Consider the following 22,536-nt stretch of genomic DNA (forward strand, 5'->3'; position numbering starts at 1 on the left):
CTGGTGTAGCCGTAGCCTGGAGAGAAACATTAGACATAGAGAAATTGATGTTATCGACCATCTTGGCCAGGATAGAAGCAATTCAGGAACCACAAAAATCCATCGACATCGTAAAGCAGTAAGAACATCCAAGTGATGGAGATTTGGATCCATATAATGTCCCTGTGACAGTGCAGCTCAGCGGTACAAGGCAACAATACATTTGCAAAGGGATGTTCACAAGGGGCTGCAAATCTGGAAACACATAATATGCAAAACTATTTTTATGAATTGCATTGCATTGCAAAAGCTAGAATCCAAGGTGAAATTTGCATTGGCACATATTTTTTGGAGATTTCCTAAAATCTCACTTAGTGTAAAATCCTTTGTATTTTCTACTTGGAAATTCTGCAGTCCCGTGTGAACGCACCCTAAGGTCTGCCAATGACCTGTACATACAACGATTGGTTTTCAATTTTAGAATAGAGCAATGAACCGACATTTGTAAGAAAAAAATCCCAATAGCGTGGAAGCTCTTTGTAAGGGAGAATTCACCCTGCGTTTTTGGCACTGATTTTTCTGTTGCAATCTCCCTCCCATAGTAATCGGTGAATGATGCTTTTTCCAATTTTGCAATATGGCAGCAGCGTGAGCATCTCTATCGCCACTGCACGGCCATGAAAGGATAAACCCCATATAAAGAGGCAAAAAACACAGCGTGAAGTCGGCCTAAGACGTAAATCTGAAATTTGCATAAGAATACTCGTGTCACGGTTAGATTCCAAGACGTGTGATAGACAAGGGCCACACCAGGACATCTATTGTATGGAAATATCCGTCAGATGTCACAGACAGATCTGACAGCTCCGCCAAAGCTCTGAAAATTCGGGGTACCGTGTTCACACTGAGCCTTGTTTCCAGGTTTTCATGGCTTTTGCAATAATGATATGTACAATGTGCATATCTTGTGTAAACCGCAAGCTCGGATACATCGATCCACAATTGTCTTACAAGACGTGCAGCTGTAGAACCAACATCATATTATCCTATATATCATAGGGTCAGGTAAAAACCCCTTCCTATAAGGACATGGTCAAACATGCAATAAAAAGTGAGCAATAAATTAACATTACGTCAAATAAAAGTGATACAATAATTTCTTATAAACACATATTCTTTTGTTTTCTGCTTATAGTCTGGCTATATGATTGTTCAATATAAAAGGCCGTGGATTTGTCTTCTCGGGGGGAGGGGAGAGATAAAGGACGTTCTGCTCGTATAGACGTATATATATCTATATAGGTTAGTCATTGGCTCAGTCTAGAAAGACAAACCTGTCAAAGTGCAGGAAACCTTTCTGTTCGCTCTATTCTAAAGGAAAGGCTACAGAGATAATACAGAAGTTGCTTTTAGGAAGCATTGCTTTATATAAAATACTGGCATTAGGAATCAAAGTCTGTGCAGTACTTAAGACTTAGCTATGTCCCCGAAATAACGGGGACCTGCAGCATATTGCTCCGCACGTCAGTGCTGAAAGGTTTAGGAATGAGATGAAGACAAAGGGATTCCGATTCTTTGTCACCTTTGGTCTTCGGTGGGTTGGTCGATGATATCAAACTAATAGCGTGTCGCTGGCAATCAGACTATGATATGAGGTAAGAGAATATGGCACTATAGTCACTAGGTTCCAGTATATCCCCGCAATAATGGTCACTTTAGGTTTCTCAGGTGCTTTTATTTCTCGGGCGACTTCTTCTATGGATTTTGGAATGTTTGCAGTCAAGCAAAAGGCTCAGATCCAGACTGAGAATACCCACCGATGAAATGCAGTCATATATATTTGTGTCTATATGTATATATGTATAGATATATATATATATATATATATTATATATATATTTAATAAAAATATGTACAGTCACAGATCAGAGTTTGGCACGATTTCTTGTGTGGGTTGTAATAGTGCATTAACTACTGTACAACAGTATGACTTTAGAAACAGTCTTTCACAGAGAATACCAGATTAAGCTGCCCTTCATACAAGTCATCACAATGTAAACCCTGGATTTCAGCACTTAACAGATCAACAAACCACAAGGCATATATTATTTCTCCAAAGAAACAAAAAACAGAAACATCCATGTAATTTTTTTTTTTCTAGAAAAAAAAAAGGAAAGTCTATTTTTTTTTTTGTAATTCAAAAAGTTTTTTTTTTTGTTGTTGTTGTTCTGCTTCGAATGCATTCTCGAAAAAAAAAAAAAAAAAAAAAAAACGCTTGGTGTCAGCTCATTACAGTAGGTGGACGAGAAAAAAAGAGTTTTAACGCGTTTCCAATCTCCTATGCAGATCTGGTGAATGTGCAGCAGGGGGAGCCGAAGAACACATCGTGGGACCGCGCGAACCTAACCCATCCGATAGACTCCGATGCATAATTTTCCTTTTTGTACCTTTTTTGTTTGTTTTTTTTACAAGGTTTTTGGAAAAGACAAAAAAAAAAGAAAAAAGAAACAAAGTAAATCTTTGCATTAGAAACAAAGAAGCTGAAAATGGAAACAAAGAAGCCAAAGAGCAGAAAATAGAAGTTCTTGTTAGCCTTCAGTCAGTGTACAACCCAGCCAAGTCAGGACCCGGTGATTTTAGGTAGCTTGTTAGCATTGGTCATGCGCAGCCTCTTCTTTATTTGCAAGGCAATGACTATCATGCAGCTTTAGGCTTTAGAAGATTGGTTTTAAAAAAGAGAACTAACCAAGGACCAGCAGGCTTAGCCAAGGCGAAGGAAAGAAACAAAAAGATGCGCTTGAGAGCTTTTGGTGCAACATTACCTCAGTTTTTCAAATGCAGCTGTGACCATGGGGTCCTTGTGTGCTTGGTCTATCCGTTTCCCTTTACAGTTTTCATCTCGCAGAGACTTAGACGTCGATTTGTGACGATACAACTTTTTGTGGGTCGGGACACTATTGGTTAAAATACTGAGGTTTCCGAAGTTCTTATCAAAGAAGGCTGCGTGAAGGTTGGCTCCGTAACCTAATGGACAGCTTGGATCAAAGACCCCAAACTTGGCATTGTTCTTACCTGAGCCCTTGTTGGTTGACTTCTTGGAGCCCCCCACCGCACTGCCGTTTACCTTTTTCTTAAACTCTTGGGGTGTCCCCGCTAAGATTTTCAAGGTTTTCAATTTTAGGCTGTTTGACTCCGGAGACAGTAGTATATCGGGGATGTCGCTGGGCCCCACGGGGTTGTAAAAGGGCTCCATGGAGGCCATCATGAACCTCTGGACATCGGCCATTCCAGAGGCGATGTTGGAAAGAATGTTAGAAGGTTCCTCAAATTCTCTCTGATCATCGTCAAGGAGATTGCTCCCGTTCCCTACTCTAGGTTCAGGCCAAGGAGCCTTGCTCCCTTTATCAAGCGTCCATTCGTTGACCCCAGCTATGTGCTTCCCTGTCTTGGAGGAGCCGGGCTCGTAAAGCTGCATGCAGTCACTTAAAGCCTGTTTTGTAGGGCTTGCATTATTCAATAGACCTGATCGGTTGCCTGCACTTTGGGTTTTTTCACTGTTGGCGTTTTTCCCTTTCTTGGGTGTTTTGGGGGCTGTTTGTCGAGGAGTCTTTGTTTGGGTTTTGTCGGCCCCCTTGCAGGCTTTAGGGGTTTTCTTCTTGCTACTTTTTGGAGAAGAACTTTGGTTGGCACCTGTGTTTTTGCTAGCAGACAGTTTCTTTTTTGATTTTGAGGCTTTGCCATTGGCATGGACGGGAACAGCAGACTCATCGAAGGCTGGCAAACATGGACCTTTCTCCAGGACGCCGACCGAATCTTCATCATTGAACATGTGAAACTGAAACTGGTGGTTATTTAGCGCAAAGCCGCTATTGGTCTGCTCCTGCGGAGGAAGAACAGTACAGTTCCACTTGGGCTTCTCGGGTCCGTTAAGCACTACCTGGGCGCCATTTTGAAAAGCCTTTATGTTCCCTACGGACTTTGCATCTGTGGCGGTGATTTGAGGGGAGAGGTTGGGAGTATCTGGCGGGGACATCTCTGATAGGGATGAGTGGCGGAATTTGTCCGGGGTGAAGTTGGAGATGTCCAGAAGGTCGGTAGACTCCTTCAGCGGGGTGATCTCATCAATGCTTTGTTGGATTACGAGTTTGGGGCTGCAATGAGCTAAGAAATCGTCACTGATCTCATCGTCTCCATCCTTTTCACAGGATTTCATGCTTAAAGAGCTGTAATTACTAGAACTAACTGACAATGAGCCCACTGAGTCAAAACTAATAAGCCTTCCATTGTCTGTGCTAAGTGTGCCTCTCTGTAAAACGAAATGCCCATCTCCACCGTTATAATGACAGGACTGATAAGAGTCATCCTGCTGGATCTGGCCTTCCTGCATATACGTTTTGTGGTACAGCTGTTTGCTGCTGTTCCCTTGAACTTGACTATATCCAGAGGCCGTCATGTCTGTATCGGATACAGCAGCGGAAGCGGCAAAATCTCCCGATATGATGGACACTTCCCTAAGGTTAGATATGAACTCAGCCTGACTGCTAGGGGGCTTGCCATGCCACATGTCTGGGAAGCTCTGCTCCATGTCTAAGTGATGGGGTGACTGCTGCAGCTCCGACTCCGAAGGGGGGGACAGCACGCAGCTCTGCGCAAGTTGAAGGGAACTGAACTGTTTTTCTGTCTGCATGATGTTCACTGAGTGCTGCCCCAAGGGATGAGGGGCAAAGTATGTTATCCCAGTGCCACTAGATGAATCTGATGCATCTAACAAAGTCTGTAGATACCCTCCGGGGATGACTGGTACGTTGGTAGTGATGTGAGCAGATGGCAATGGCTTGTTGGGAGAGCAGGTGGCTTGCAGAAATGGAGAATTTTTAACTTCGTTATCAGCATGGCACTGAGATGGATGGGAGCTGTCGGACGCGCTGGGAACGCTTTCCTCTTTTAACAGGGCTGCCGAGTCCTGGTTCTCGATGGCAGGGAAGTTCTCGATGGGCTCCTCAGGACTGGCTTCACTCGCCTGCTCCAGCTTCAGCTGTTTGCATTTCAACCTGGCTTCACTTTTAAATTTTATTCTTCGAATCACTTTGCGGTCGGCACATTTTAATTGCCTTTCTAGAGATCTACATTTTACAGGGGCCACCTCTGCGATGTCACTTAGGTGTAAGCCATTCACACAGCTTGGGGTTTCCAGAGTTATAGAATGCAATTCATTAAGGCTAGCCCCGTCTTTGCTACTGCACCCCTGTCTGTGGTCAAAAGAGAGCATCTCCCGGGTCACCGGCTGCTCAATGGTTTGTATCCTCTGTAACCGGTGCCGGTTGGCTAGCTGTCCTTTCCTCTTCCTCGGTGGGATGGCGTTCTCATTACCATTAAGACTTCTCTGCGCGCTGATGGCTGAAGAGTTCCTCCTTTTTTCTTCCCAATACTCCTTCAGTGGAGCGAGCTTTTGGTATTTTCCCAGCTGATCGTCGCTCAGTGTCACCGTCGTCTCGTTGGCGTCCAGTTTTCCGAGCTTGATCAGCATGTGCTTCTCTCCTTTGAACCTGTTGATAATGATGTACTTGATGATGACCGGCGGCTCCTTCCTGCAAACTTTCCGGCGTTTCTTGGGGCACCAGTCATCGTCATCTTCTTCTTTGGGTCCATCTGGCGCTCCTTCCTTCTTCTCGACAACCTTCTCGTTCTCCAATGAATCCATGTCGTACAAGTAGTCATCGCTGTATCTGACTTTCCGCTTCACCCTCAGACCGTAATTCGGTTGGATCAGGGAGTGAGAGTGTTCACGTGATAGGTATCTGGTACAGTCCTTGATGTCTCCTAGCACGTCATATGAAGATTCACTGCACGAGCTGTCATCGCTGTACTCGCCCGAGTCTTCAGCCGAATTAACAGAATCCAGAAAATGGCTTCTCTTGGTGCTTATGTACTGCACCACGTCCATGTTTCCACAGGTCTTGGTTAAGCCAGATTTTACACCGTCCACCTCTTCTTCTTCATCTTCTTCTTCATCATCGTCTTCCCATATGCCGCCTTCTTCCAGTTTGAATTGGGAAGGGTCGGCTAACCTCTTTTTCGACCCTTTGCTTTCTCTCTTGGGACAATTGGTGAAGACACTTGGGAAGAAATTAAACTGAGCATCTTCTTGGAGGGCGTTTGTCTTCTCTCTGACATTGTCCTGAAATGACTCGTACCTGATTTTCAAGGAACACACATCGCTGCCGAGCGTAGAATCGTCGTCATCGAACATGTAATTGTCCACATCTTCTTCGGAGAACAAATTGACGGAAAGCTCGTTTTTGGAGCACAGGTCGAGGAGCTCGATTTTACTCTCGCTAATAAAGGACTCAAAGTAGCCCCATTCTTGGTTGGGGTTGGCCAGCAGGGCCTCGTCTCCATTGCATTTGTCCAGTAGTAAACCATCATAGTAGTTCTTTTGGGTGGGGTCCTCGGAATCGCTGTCAGATTTGTCATGGTCCCTTTTATCAGACTCTTGTGATTTATGGACAGGGAAGCTCAGGAGCTGGTCGGAGAGCAGTTGGTCGCCATATTTTAGACTGTCGGCCGTACTCATGCAGTGAATTCCCATGTCGGAAACTGGACACGTGTCATAGTCTCTACTTATATCTCCCATTTTCAGACTGACGCCCGGTTCTGGGTCTACTCCATCCTTGGTTTCTATAAAACATCCCAAGCAAGTCCGACTTTGCTGCATCAAGCAGTCTCCGGTTAGGCTTGACATAGTCCCGGGTTCCATGATGGTGAAAGGTGTTTTTTCGCTCTCGCTGGGTAAAGACCAAGAACTGAGGCCTTTGGTGACGCAGGTTGTCAAGGATATGGCCTGAGCTGATGGGTCGCTGCTTACATGTTCTGCTGTATCTGGCAAATGGAGCGGAGACGGAGGACTCAGCAAGCAAGGCTCTTTGGAAATGATGGGTGGCAATGCTCGGTGACAGGCATGGATTTCTTTCTGATTTAAGGCTGGAAATGTGACAGGAGCATCTGCAGCATCGAAGGACTTCACATCATCCACCGGATCATGGGGCTCTGCAGAAAGGGGGAGGAAAGACACCATGTTTTAGCTGTTTTATTCATCAAGCTGTTCAACGTATAAATGTATATAAACATCAATACTCAGCAGGATACAGTCACTAAAATGCAAAAGCTATTAACGATCGTTAGCAGCCATTCACGTGAATGAGTGATAAGGATTGTTAATGGGCTCCGCACCGCAGAGAGGGACCCCTGGCTATGTAAACTAATTATATTCCAATATAGATCTGATCAATAATTATCTGACATATGTATACAAACACACATAATGACATTACCTATGTGTGGGCATGTTCTTAAAAACCAAATCCCGACCCCACTTACCTTTTGTTAGGAATAAAATAGGGACTTAATTAGAAATGTATTAACATCATAGACGGCGACCGAGGGAAAGGGGATCTACACAAATGCCTCCATAAAGCGTAGGATATTGTTTCATGGCCATATAGGAAGATTATTGTATATTTTACCCATAAATGCATTGCCAGTAACCTAGAAACAATCTTACCATTTCCTCTGATCCCATTAATCATTAGGGTGGAGGCTGCTTGGGTGGCAGACTCGCGATCGTCCTGGCCGTCCATCAGTTTATCGTTCTGGTGCTCACTCCATAGCTCGCCACTCGTGTCCAACCTGTCCAAGAAGAGGTTACGTTTTAGCGAATGGTTTACAATGGAACATTCTAAAAACCAAAGTTCCGTTCAGGTTCTAAGTTCATGATCTTGTAACAGTTACTTATGTCTCAAGATTTTTAATATGGATTCACAATCTCAATGTGTTTGGTATCGGAGCGGTGTGATATGGGAATGCAAAGCAGATTTATCCTATTTTTACAATTGTATTTTTCTTTAATTGGAGCAAAATACTACAAAAAGAAAGGGACATATATAGGAATCTCTGATACTTCTCCCTTCTGCTTAATCCACTCCTGACTTTGGAACAAAAAAACGTAGCAAAATCTGCAACAGCTGCATTTCCGTAACCTCAACTTCAGCCTAAAGAGGTTGTGCGGGACCCTGAAAACTTGGCTGCTTTCTTCTTCTTAGGAAGTGATCTCACGCACGTGGGTCTCATGCAAAGTCACATTAAAATGAATGGGACTGAGCTGCAGGGTCGCCATGAGATCAACGGACATGAGGTCACTTCTTGAGCAGAAGAAAGCAGCCATGATTTTGAAGTCCTGCACAATTTCAGAGGAACCAGACAACCCTCCAGTCAGGGAAAAAAGGATAAGTTATATATTTTACATGCAAATCCTTTGGGAAGATCGGGAAGGTTCTGGCCACAGCTTACTCTCCCTTTTGCACAATGCAATGGTATAAAAAAAACGCAACAAAAAAGTTGCAACGTGGAGCCTCGGCCTAACAATGAACGTTCAGCTAATAGTGAAGAGCAGATGCAGAGACATCAAATCCTCCAGAGATTCCCTCCTGTATAACAATCCATTCCCTGACGGTCACAGCTTTATATCCAGGGACTCCCTTTGTACATTGGAGCCGAAATACTTCATGGACTTTCTATAGGAATACGGAAACACTAAAGCAGAAGTGGAAGAAATAGAAATAATATAGAAATCTACACTGCATAGACGTGTAAGGATCGCTGCTGTGTCTTGTCCCCGGATTTCGTTCATTCTCTGCTATGGTTCCCTATGTCTTTAGTAAGTAGTATTTTGGATGGCTCCTGGGATACGGGCACAACGGGCATGGAAGTGATGGATTATTAGATCTCAAGAAAGAAATAGGTCCTGTGGGGTAACAGAGTACAGAGATGTCTGGCACAAGTCAAGTCTACACAATCCATTGAGAATCTCCATTTATCTCCTCTCCAGTCAGTCCTTGCATTTCCGGATGGGACGTTAGACCATTCCCATTCTGCCTATTTGTTTGATTATGGAGAAAAATACTGATTAATATATATTAATTAGGTAATTTTTCTTGGAATTTACCATCAAAATGATCCCAAACCAACAACCTCCACCCGCAGTTACCAAAAATGCCATATAGAACCATAGGTAATATTCAACGATACATCGATACATTTGAGTAACATGTAGCGAGATGAAAAAAAATCCAAACAGTATCAGGATCAACTGGATGTGCTGCATCAATGAAGCGAGCCAATCCAAGATATTGATATTATATCTGTTATACGAGACGTTTTTGGGTCTTCCCCTCCACCACCTCTCTGCATTAAGCAAGTAAATGTCATTAATGTGAATGTGCTTGGATTTGTAATGAGGATCCCGCAGGGAAGGCGCCGAATCCTTACCATGCCGACTTCCCGCAAGTACAGTAATACAATAGCGTCAGCGTGACATGAAAGCGCCATCGTCAGATTTATCTGCAAACTACGCAGAATAGCGAAAAGAAGAAGCAATGTCAGATAATGTCACTTGATCCTATTTGTCGCTGTCAGACACAATAACATAGCATAATATTATGACAGCATGGCTGGCCTCTGGAAATGACAAGGTTACCGAGAAATCTTAATTCATGGCGCACTATTCATCAAACTTGTCAGAGCAAGAGAGGCGATCTGCATCCAAATCTTCTACAACTCCATGTACAATGGTGTGTTATAGTCAGGTCTATGGATCGTGTGGACGGCGCCTGCACGAACGGAGCCGAGATCCCCCGTATAAAACGCAAATTCCGTAAAAGATTGTTCGATGGTCCTATAAAGGTAAAATGTCCAAAGATTATGGACACGACGGAAACCTGATGGAACCCTCTATAGTCATTGTCTATTGGGTGCTGCAGGTGTTAGTGCGGATGTGACCCATTAACCCATACGAAGCTCAGAGACCTCTTTTGCTCAGGACTCCACTCTCTAAGCCAAGGAAATTACATTGTGACTATCACTGGGTTTAGTAAGTCATCTCTGTACAGCCCTGCAGAATATGCTGGTGCTATATGAGCAACTGGAAATAAGAAAAATCATATGCGTATATACGGTCCTATAGCTACACAATCCATTAGTGCAAAGGCCTTATAAAGAGGGTGAAAGTCACTGCCATCCAGAATTACCTCCATCATGTATTACATGGCCACCACCTGCTCAGCAGCCACATGGACCGTAGATTGAACAATCCCATTACATCAAAACCATGTTACCCCTGTAAATCTGTTTCGTCTGCAACTAAGCAGAGGTTACAAGGAGTCACAACAGAGCCAGTTTTATAGTTTGCTAAAATGCAAAAAAACAGGGACTAAAGCTGGGTGCACACGACGGATGTTCTCCATATGCCACCTGTTGTGCTTCTGCAACCCCTGAATAGGAACCGCAAAAGTACGGAGGTAAAATCGAACAGGAATTGGAGATGCCCCATAACTTGCAGACCGGACTGTCGGCCTGCACACGGGACCATGAAATTCACAATCATGTGTACGGGCTCATAGAAATGTATGGGCCAGCACACTGAGCAGTCGTATGGTCGTCTGCAGGGCGCTTAATGTAAGGGAGCCTTCACACGGAGTAAATGCGCGTGTATTTTTGCAAAATACACATGTAAAAATAAGACTCCCATTGACTTCAATGACATTTTACAGGCGTATTTTTACATTGAAGTCAATGGGAGTCTTATTTTTACACGTGTATTTTACAAAAATACACGCGCGTTTACTCCGTGTGAAGGCTCCCTAAGGCTGAGGCTCCATGTTGTGAACACACAGCAAAAATTTTTGCATTTTACATTGTCTGAAAAGTGGAAGGAATTCTGGCAGATCTTATCCAACATTGCAGAAAAAAAAAAATGCTGCAACTTCAAAAACACTTGCATTTTTGTAAATCGAAGCATGTCCATTATAACTACGGAAAAATGCACAGGTATAATAAGAGATGTGTTTCCTCCGCCGTCTTTTCTGCAGTATTTTTTTTTGTTGCAGTAATTCTCTTCCTGGGGTCTTGGCCTTAAAAGGTTCAGGCCCAATGAGACCCAATGTGACCACAAAACACCTTACAACAACATCCCCGCCATGACGCATGTCTGTACCAGAATCTCAGCAAGGAGATGCCTTTTCTGCAGCAGTGACAACGTTGTGAAGGTAGAAGAGCGGAATGAATGCAGCGTAATATAGGTAACTCCTCGCTGCAGAATACGGCGTACAATCGATGTTCATTTCCTGGAGTGGTCAATTGTTTTGTCCTTTCAACAAACTTAACAAAAATCAATAGTACAAGTGAAAATATGAAATTTTATGATGCGTCTTATTGGAGAAAAATGGTTCTCTCTCCTCTTATTGGGCTCTGAGTGTCCCAGTGTGCTTACTGAATTCAGTGTGTATGGGGCCTTAGGAATACAGGGTCTAGTCTGTACATGATCCGACAATAGACTGGTCGTATACATATGGAATCCTGAAAACTAAATATAAAGTGTCTGCATGTCCCAGACCCGTTCATTCCAAAGATCTTTGCATTTTTCAATGACAGGACCCAGACAAGCTTTGCTCTTTAGCAGGTCCATTTGCCATTAGTACGTGGCGGTGTTTGCGGCGTGCTGCACATGATAGGCGGCTTGGAGCTGACATTCTCGGAGCCAAGTGCAATCTATCATGATTAGCTGGCCCGGCTAAGGAGAGCCCTGCTGTTCCAGTCGGCAGGTGGGGCTGCAGGTCAGAGCTGGCTGAGAATAACTGAGCAATGCCAGCTGGCTTTAGAAATCCTTCTTCAAAGATTTCCTTGTAAACCCTGCACCGACGATCAGTTTCACTGCTGGCTAGAATTCCCTTTCCCTGTGCAAACCGGAGTAACTCATTCAGAGCTGATCCAATAAACGCCGCCATACCTTGTCGTTGCCATGAATTAGACACGCAACGCACGAGGTCAGAGGCTTTGGGGGTCTCTAGGTCGATCTTTGAGGACAATTTGCATAATTTAACCTGCAATGACCTACAGCGGGGGTGACGTATACGATATAATCATAGAATCCGAGACACCATGTAATAAACGCTGTAATAGGACGCGGTACAAGACGATGCAATTTGTGCACCAATGTGGTGTGGTCCATAATGTGTGCTTGTGCTGCAGAAGGTATTATGGCTGAAATAAGATGAATAACATTTGCAGACAGATCTTGAGAGATTTGCTCCAGAACAGTAAAGGTCAGCCTGCCTGTAATGATGTCAGATTTTCCATATGAGTAGAGAGGCCTGGCAGTCGGACTACCAGGAGGCATGGACTCAGCCATGAGAAGATTGATTGTAGCGCCGAGACTAGTTGGGACGTCAGGCACAAGCAGATTGCCCAGATTTGGTTTTCTGACAAGTGCACCTGTTACAGCTCCGAGATTGAGATTTAATATTCCAGGCAAGAGTCTGTCAGCTCTAATCATCCTGGGCACGATACTATGCACAACGGTTAGCCAGGCGATGAGGACATTACACTGCTTGGCTCTATGACCAGAGAGGCGTAGCTTACCAGTGACGAATTCACTATAGTGAGAGGCCAGGAGACACGAGCCTCGCATTACTGGGATTTATGTCATCTGGGATTTTCTGTCCACATGTTCCATGCACCGCGCGGAGAGCACACGGACCCCATTGTAGTCTATGGGGTCCGTGTGCTCTCACTGCACACCGCTTGCCAATGCGTTTCAGAGGGGTCCCCATGCTGAATTCCGGAACGAATTACCAAACTTTGGGTTTCATTTGGCGCATTCATCTCTCTCCCCACAAAACCATGTCCCTATGATCATTTTACTAATTGTGTCCAATTAATATGAGGTTTTCATAGACGACACCGACCAGGAACAACAGAGACACACGTAAGACCAAACCTAATGATGTGATGATATCATCAACCTATGGCAAGCCCTAGTGTCGGCCCCTACAAAACCAGCAATGGCCCACATTGACTAACAGACAGGCCGATGTCTCCCCGTGACTGATGCTGGATGATAAATCTGCGTTTGGTAATCTGCATGGGGAACCCCCGAACGGATTATCAAACACATTGGCAAGCGGTATGCAGTGAAAGCACACGGACCCCATAGACTATTATGGGGTCCATGTGCTCTCCGTATGCATGCAAACAGGAAAGTAGATCACAAAGTACTTTTCTGTCCTCATGTTCCATGCACCGCACGGAGAGCACATGGACGCCATTGTAGTCTATGGGGTGTGTGTGCTCTCACTGCACACCGCTTGCCAATGCGTTTGGTAGTCCGTTCAGGGGGGGTCCCCGTGCTGACTTCCAGAATGGATTACCAAACTTTGGGTTTCATTTGGCGCATTAATCTCTCTCCCCACAAAACCATGCCCCTATCCGTGAAGGCTCGGCCCTTTTATATTTAGTCTTTAATTTGTGTCATATTTTGCTACATTTTACACCAAGATCGAGTTGTTGCATGCACAATATTAAATCTGCTCCAATGACTAAAGAAGACTCCTGATATGTCTGTTGTAGGAATATCTTCCTGAAGTCTCTGCATCACAACCTTAGGCCCGTGGCAGACGACCGTGGCCGTGTACAGTCCATGTATTTCCCGGATCGCACACCGAGCCATTCTCTTCTATGGGCCTGTACGCACGTCCGTGAATTTCACTGTCCTTTTGGCGTGCTCAGTTCCTTTGCAGCCGCAGTACGCTCATGTAGTTGGCCACACAAAAATGGCCGCTCAGACAAGCGCAGTCAGCTCTGCCCGGCGCGGTATTGCGCATGCCGGAGATTTTAGCTTGAACGGTGCGGTGTCAGAGACCGAAGGGAAGGAGGAGGACAAGCATGAAGACAACCTACAACTTGGATTTTATCTAAAGACTCAACATCTCAGATGTGTTTGCCGCATAGAAGGGAGCAGTGCCATAGCTTCCATTCCCCGCACACTACGGATTAGTCCTTGTATCACTTACACAGATGTAGTGCGCTGCGCGGGGACAAACCACAGGGCAAGGTCCAGTAACTCAATCCACAGAGGTCACTCCAACCTCCTACTCCTACAGAAAGCAGCATTTTGCCTGTGCGCAGCCATTATAGGAGTAATGAGCCCAGGCAGATTGAGCAGTCATGACAAATGACACGATCAGGCCATCACAAGCACGCCGGATTATTGCTTCAACTATTCAAGACGTTCGGATTCCAGAGCACTGCTGCGAGGCAGCTCCGTCACACAGGGAAGCAAGCCGAGCTGTTAAATTAGGATTTATTGAGATTTGCAAAGAGGGAAAAATAGATATTTATAGTACAAGAGAGGCTGATGAAATGATTCACTTCTCATTTATAAAGGACAAGCAACCATTAACTCTTTCCATGCTGCATGGATATCCGTGCGGGTACATGTGCTAGGCTAAGGTCACATTGTACAATTCCCATTAGTAATCTGGAGCTAAAATCTGACGGCGGCGTCGTGTCACCCTGTACAGGGGGCAGAGAGTTACAGCTGCCTGTGCTAGTCCTATAGAGGGCGCTATGCACTAGGCTGACACTTTATTATATACTATTATTATATACATGTACACTAGTGTGTTCTCAGACAACCAATATACAAAAGGAAAAAAAAAATGTAGGTAATAATGCTGTACTATAATATACTGTACTAGACCGTAACATACTATACTATGCCATACCATTTACCATTCTATACCATACCATATATTATACTATACCATATCATATCATACTATACTATACCATATCATATACAATACTATGCCATACCATATACTATACTATATCATACATATCATACCATATACTATACTATACAATACCTTATACTATGCCATACCATTCTATACCATACCATATACTATACTATACCGTACTATACTATTCCATACCGTATAATATACCATACCATATACTTTACCATACCATATACTATGCCATACCATATACTATACCATATACCATTCTATACCATACCATATACTATACTATACTATACCGTATCATACTATACTATACCATATCCTATACTATACCATACCATATACTATACCATACCGTACTATACTATAGCATATTATATACTATACCATACCATATACCATACCATATACTTTACTATACCATACCATACTATATACTATACTGTACCATATTGTACTATACCTTACCATACCATATACTATACCATACTGTACTATACTATACTGTACTATACTATACCATACTAAACTATACCATATTATACTATACTTTACCATACTATACCATACCATATACTATATTATACCATACCGTACTATACTATACCATATACCATACTATATCATACTGTACTATACTGTACCATACTACACTATACCATACTGTACTATACTATACCATACTATACCATACCATATATTATACCATATACTATACCATACCGTATTATACCATATTATACTATACCATACCGTGTACACTATACCATACTATACTACACTATACGGCTTTCCACTGTGTGTTCACATTCACTGTAATTGTGTTACCCGGGCACGCTGGTTTGCACATAAAAGCCTGCAGGGAAGTGCTGCGGTATTTTACAGGCAGCCATATATCTGCGGCTGAGTGATGGCGGCCGCCGCACGTTCTCCTCACCATTAATCAAATTATCCTTCATAATAAACCTTTAGAAGAACTTCTATAAAACGCGACTGTCAAGACCTCTATTTCACTGCAATTGGATTCTCGCTATTACATTTGCCATAAGTTTCTTCTAGCAGAATTTCTCTTTCATTAGCTGAATAGCGTAGTATGGCAGAAAATTATCGGAGGCTCGGAATTTGTATAAAATATATGGAGAGAAAGAAAGTTCTAATAAATGACGCACTTGTGGCCTTAAAGGGATCCCAGTAATTCTCCCCCGCTATGGTGACCGCTCTCAGTCCATGGACACAGGAAGACACCGGGGTTAGATCTCCAGGTCTCAGAATGTCTTTATGGTCTAAGATCAGGGTAAGTCGACTGTAAGGAAACATTGTATCACTCTTTGTTTTTATGTCACTTTATAAGTTCTAGAACCCAATGGACTCTTCTTCTTGGCCCCAATGAGGTCTGTTGGGTCTCCATCAGGGTACAGGTCATTTGGGGGGATAAAACAGCCCCCACACTTTATCGACAGAACCTGCGGTGGATAATGGACCCTGTGACACAGATGTGAGCACGGCCTAATACTGACCATGTAGGAGGGGTGGCCCAGACATTTTGTTAATGCAACATTTATAATTGCTTTCCGGATCCTTAGTTGACACTTTTTAAAAAACAATTCTCCAGCCATATATATCCACGGGGAGAACATACAAACTCCTTGCAGATCTTGTTCCTGGCAAGATTCGAACCCAGGACTCCAGCACTGCAACGCTACAGTGCTAACCACTGAGCCACCGTGTAAATGTATCAGTACAATACAAGTAAGACCAATTCTATAAAAATATTAAATAAAAAAAAAAAAATTCTTGTGGGTGTAGGAAGGAATTTACCTAGAGCAGGTCGATGTTATTGGCCGGTCCACGCTAGGATGCCTAGTTTCCCGAGACCACCTATTCTAGGTAATGACTTCTGGCGCCTCCTGTAGACGTTCAGGTAAATTATACATCAACCTCTCACTTTTTAAAACTCCAAAGCAATTAGTCTTTGAGGACAGGACAGAGGAGTAATAGTGACTACTCCGAATCCGTGGGACAGCGTCTCGCACAATGGGAAGATCCTCCGCCTTTCTCAAAGTGCTTTTTGATGTTTAGTTTATTCGATCTAAAGCGCGAGGTTTTTATTCTTCTCCCTAAAGGTGATGTTGTTGTTTCATCGCTTTACAAGACGCGGCTTTGATGGCACCTAAAACGCCTTATTTTGCTGTTGACAATGGTCGCCATTTAAGGCGACTTTGGGCCGAGATGTTTCAGAATGTGACTTGCAGAAAGCTTTGAATTAGAATTTTTTAAAAAAATAATGAATTGTATAGACGTTACCTTCTTGGAACAAGTTGATTATATATCTTTTACTAAAGACTATACATTTCCTATACAGTAATAATATAATCCTCCTCAAATTTCAAAGTTTGCACAATATGGGGTCACGTTTTCACCCATTACGGTACCTAATACACGATAATACGCCTGATTGTTACATGTAAAGTGATTGCTTGTAAGGGCGAATTTTAGTGTAGGTATTGGTATACAGAGATGTAACATTTATGGTGAGGAAGGGGTTACATTTTTCACTGCAGTGAGTTATTTCCTTTATTAGATTGACTTGAGTTTTTAAAGGGGTTGCCCCATCACAAGGATCCTATCTATACTTCTAGATTATGTGGATTTAAGACTTTTCCTAAATACATTGCTTTATCAAAACTGCTTTGTTTGGCCGCTATCTTAATTTATTCACTTCATTGTTGACACTGTGTTTCTATGGCCACTGGGCTTATCTGCTCATTTGTCAAGTGATGTAGCTGCCTGCTCTCAGGGGGGGGGGAGGGGCTGGGTGCTGCTTATGTCTGACAAGTAACGGAGCTCCTCAGATAGGGGAGGGGGGGAGGTGAGAGCTTCGGTATTACTGTGCTGTCTATCTTCAGCTCTTCCACTTATCAGCCAGTTTAACTGAATTTGGCTGATAAGGGCTGAGATAGGGAGTCCGTTACCTCTGTATGTAATGCAAGCTGACTCAAATCCAGCTCTGCTACATCAGCCTCTACATCAGCTTCATACTGTGGTAATGCATTTACAACTAATCCCTCATTACTGACTGCAAACATAGCAGAGCAAGTGAAACCCCGCCCACCAATGTGCTGAGAAATCCAGGAAGTGAACAGAGCACAAAGCCTGTAGGTTGGTGAACAAGGGTTATGGGATTACCCCTTTAAGCACGTCATATACATTTGTAGCTATCAAAACCACAAGTACAAAAAAAAGAGGATGAAAACATGACAGGTTATGGACCGGGGGAATGGCCCAGTCATAATGTGGTTAAGGCGGTGGCACTTCAATCATTATGACGGCCCTATTTTTTGGGGGTTTCTGCAGTATGTGACCCTGCTCAGATTTCTGAATTCCCGGTCGCCCATTCATGGTTTTTACGCTTAATATAACTCAATCCTGGACATGACAAGGCTCCTTGATGTAGATGAGTCCTAACACCGGCTCTAAATATCCACAAGACAAGTGTCAGACTGGCCTTCCTGCAAAGAACCCTTGTCATAGTAACAATATACCCAGTGCACATGTCTTATACAGGTTAGGTATTTATAAGACCACCTCTAAGTTATCTTCCAGTCTGAACATGCCCAAATTCTGCAGCTCCGCTTTCCAACATAAGAGAGACCAACAATCTCATTTCTTAATCTATTTCATTGCATTATTATTTTTGCACTCATCCGGTAAGGAGTGTCCTCCGGTGTTTGGGGTGTCCTGGTATCCCATATGACGTCTGTAACTATATCTGCATTCTTACACATTATTATCGCGGTAGTTTTTGCAGTTCTGTATTTCTGGTCACTTATTTATAAACCAGCAGGCTCAGAATTGACAAGGCTATAGATTGTATCTAGACAGGAGGGCACGGAATTATAGGAAAAGTTATAGGAACATGGAAGCAAAATGGCCACATGTAATATCATATAAAACACGCTCATGATGAAGCTGCCTCTGCCGTCCATGGATCCCTCCTGGCGCAGCTTCCTTAACATTCATCTCGTGTTCGTTTTTCAGTCTCATATTCTTTCCATGATTTTTTGTCAACAAATCGTCCCCGTCTTACAACCTTGCGTCTCATCAGCCGTCTCTTCTTGACATCCCTCCTTCAATCTATTGAGCGTAGCACCTAAAGGGACTTTAATTTGCATTATATGAGGCATGCAGGCGATGTATGCGGGTGAACTGTAAGGTCTGTTTCCATTCCTGAGACAATTCCAGACTATTAGTGATAAGATGTCATTTATGAATATACAGCCGAGCAGAAATAGCTCCTGTAAATCCGCTGCGCGTTCTGAAGTTTTAGCACTTTCCTGGCATTTTCCGTCTTAATCAATGTGCTTTGTGTTGTGGCTGCTCAAGTCGCTCCCTGCTTGGATACCTCCGATTTTTAGGGGAATTTTTCTGAAGTGGCAGTGATATAAAATTCTGTATGCAAATGCTGTAGGTAAAGCTTAGAAAGGATATTAAGAACTAATATACAGTTACCAGGTTACTTAGTCCATGCCCTATGTAATAGCTCTGCGTACACGAAACACTCAGGTCTGAGATACAATATTCACTTCCATTGCATCTATCACAATAATATTACAGGCCCGGCTACAATATCAGCTGCACTCTATTACGTCAATGGCAGTGCTGAATTATTTATGCCTCGAGCGCTCAGTGCTAATTTTTAGCCATTCATTAATGTGTCTGGTCTAGATAGACTACAAACATTCAGACGCATTAAATAATTCAGCCACGTACACAAGGGAGGCATATGTCAGTGGTAGAGTGAGAGGTCATAGGATGGAAGAGAAGGTGCGGAGTCAGAAAAGCTGCCTGGGATGGGGCATGGTGGATGAGAGAACAATAGTAACATCAGCGGCCGGAACAGAAACAATGTAACACCAGCGGCCGGAGCAGAAACAATGTAACACCAGCGGCCGGAGCAGGAAACAATGTAACACCAGCGGCCGAAGCAGAAACAATGTAACACCAGCGGCCGGAGCAGAAACAATGTAACACCAGCGGCCCGGAGCAGGAAACAATGTAACACCAGCGGCCGGAGCAGAAACAATGTAACACCAGCGGCCGGAGCAGAAACAATGTAACACCAGCGGCCGGAGCAGGAAACAATGTAACACCAGTGGCCGGAGCAGAAACAATGTAACACCAGCGGCCGGAGCAGGAAACAATGTAACACCAGCGGCCGAAGCAGAAACAATGTAACACCAGCGGCCGGAGCAGAAACAATGTAACACCAGCGGCCCGGGGCAGGAAACAATGTAACACCAGCGGCCGGAGCAGAAACAATGTAACACCAGCGGCCAGAGCAGAAACAATGTAACACCAGCGGCCGGAGCAGGAAACAATGTAACACCAGCGGCCGGAGCAGAAACAATGTAACACCAGCGGCCGGAGCAGAAACAATGTAACACCAGCGGCCGGAGCAGAAACAATGTAACACCAGCGGCCGGAGCAGGAAACAATGTAACACCAGCGGCCGGAGCAGAAACAATGTAACACCAGCGGCCAGAGCAGAAACAATGTAACACCAGCGGCCGGAGCAGGAAACAATGTAACACCAGCGGCCGAAGCAGAAACAATGTAACACCAGCGGCCGGAGCAGAAACAATGTAACACCAGCGGCCCGGAGCAGGAAACAATAGTAACACCAGCGGCCCGGAGCAGAAACAATAGTAACACCAGCGGCCGGAGCAGAAACAATGTAACACCAGCGGCCGGAGCAGAAACAATGTAACACCAGCGGCCGGAGCAGAAACAATGTAACACCAGCGGCCGGAGCAGAAGCAATAGTAACACCAGCGACCGGAGCAGAAACAATGTAACACCAGTGGCCGGAGCAGAAACAATGTAACACCAGCGGCCGGAGCAGAAACAATGTAACACCAGTGGCCGGAGCAGAAACAATGTAACACCAGCAGCCGGAGCAGAAACAATGTAACACCAGCGGCCGGAGCAGAAACAATGTAACACCAGTGGCCGGATAAGAAGCAATAGTAACACCAGCGGCCGGAGCAGAAACAATGTAACACCAGCGGCCGGAGCAGAAACAATGTAACACTAGCGGCCGGAGCAGAAACAATGTAACACCAGCGGCCGGAGCAGAAACAATGTAACACCAGCGGCCGGAGCAGAAACAATAGTAACACCAGCGGCCGGAGCAGAAACAATGTAACACCAGCGGCCGGAGCAGAAACAATGTAACACTAGCGACCCGGAGCAGAAACAATAGTAACGCCAGTGACCGGAGCAGAAACAATGTAACACCAGCGGCCGGAGCAGAAACAATGTAACACTAGCGACCCGGAGCAGAAACAATGTAACACCAGCGGCCAGAGCAGAAACAATAGTAACAACAGCGGCCGGAGCAGAAACAATGTAACACCAGCGGCCGGAGCAGAAACAATGTAACACCAGCGGCCGGAGCAGAAACAATAATAATACCAGCGGCCGGAGCAGAAACAATGTAACACCAGCGGCCCGGAGCAGAAACAATAGTAACACCAGCGGCCGGAGCAGAAACAATGTAACACCAGTGGCCGGAGCAGAAACAATGTAACACCAGCGGCCGGAGCAGAAACATTGTAACACCAGCGGCCGGAGCAGAAACAATGTAACACCAGCGGCCGGAGCAGAAACAATGTAACACCAGCGGCCGGAGCAGAAACAATGTAACACCAGCGGCCGGAGCAGAAACAATGTAACACCAGCGGCCGGAGCAGAAACAATGTAACACCAGCGGCCGGAGCAGAAACAATGTAACACCAGTGGCCGGAGCAGAAACAATGTAACACCAGCGGCCGGAGCAGAAACAATGTAACACCAGTGGCCGGAGCAGAAACAATGTAACACCAGCGGCCGGAGCAGAAACAATGTAACACCAGCGGCCGGAGCAGAAACAATAGTAACAACAGCGGCCGGAGCAGAAACAATGTAACACCAGCGGCCGGAGCAGAAACAATAGTAACACCAGCGACCGGAGCAGAAACAATAGTAACACCAGCGACCGGAGCTGAAACAATAGTAACGCCAGTGACCGGAGCAGAAACAATGTAACACCAGCGGCCGGAGCAGAAACAATGTAACACCAGCGGCCGGAGCAGAAACAATGTAACACCAGCGGCCGGAGCAGAAACAATAGTAACACCAGCGGCCGGAGCAGAAACAATGTAACACCAGCGGCCGGAGCAGAAACAATGTAACACCAGCGGCCGGAGCAGAAACAATGTAACACCAGCGGCCGGAGCAGAAACAATAGTAACACCAGCGGCCGGAGCAGAAACAATAGTAACACCAGCGGCCGGAGCAGAAACAATAGTAACACCAGCGACCGGAGCAGAAACAATAGTAACACCAGCGACCGGAGCTGAAACAATAGTAACACCAGTGGCCGGAGCAGAAACAATAGTAACACCAGCGACCGGAGCTGAAACAATAGTAACACCAGTGGCCGGAGCAGAAACAATAGTAACACCAGCGGCCGGAGCAGAAACAATAGTAACACCAGCGACCGGAGCAGAAACAATAGTAACACCAGCGACCGGAGCAGAAACAATGTAACACCAGCGGCCGGAGCAGAAACAATAGTAACACCAGCGACCGGAGCAGAAACAATAGTAACACCAGCGACCGGAGCTGAAACAATAGTAACGCCAGTGACCGGAGCAGAAACAATGTAACACCAGCGGCCGGAGCAGAAACAATGTAACACTAGCGACCCGGAGCAGAAACAATGTAACACCAGCGGCCAGAGCAGAAACAATAGTAACAACAGCGGCCGGAGCAGAAACAATGTAACACCAGCGGCCGGAGCAGAAACAATAATAATACCAGCGGCCGGAGCAGAAACAATGTAACACCAGCGGCCCGGAGCAGAAACAATAGTAAC

At 44.8% G+C, this 22,536-nt stretch overlaps 1 protein-coding gene across 1 annotated transcript in view; it reads right to left on the bottom strand.

Annotated features, from left to right (window-relative positions):
• Nucleotides 1-2,528: 2,528 nt before the first annotated feature.
• Nucleotides 2,529-22,536, bottom strand: part of NEXMIF (neurite extension and migration factor) — a 295,924-nt gene continuing 275,916 nt past the window's right edge. Inside the window, exons 4-5 of the mRNA XM_075260374.1 lie at nucleotides 7,541-7,665; nucleotides 2,529-7,026 (exon numbers count right to left, since the gene is read on the bottom strand). Coding sequence (XP_075116475.1) covers nucleotides 2,798-7,026; nucleotides 7,541-7,665 — 4,354 coding nt within the window. The 3' untranslated portion in view covers nucleotides 2,529-2,797. The remainder of the gene's footprint in view (nucleotides 7,027-7,540; nucleotides 7,666-22,536) is intronic.

This window comes from Leptodactylus fuscus, chromosome 11, assembly GCF_031893055.1.
Source record: "Leptodactylus fuscus isolate aLepFus1 chromosome 11, aLepFus1.hap2, whole genome shotgun sequence".
Classification (NCBI taxonomy): Eukaryota; Metazoa; Chordata; class Amphibia; order Anura; family Leptodactylidae; genus Leptodactylus; species Leptodactylus fuscus.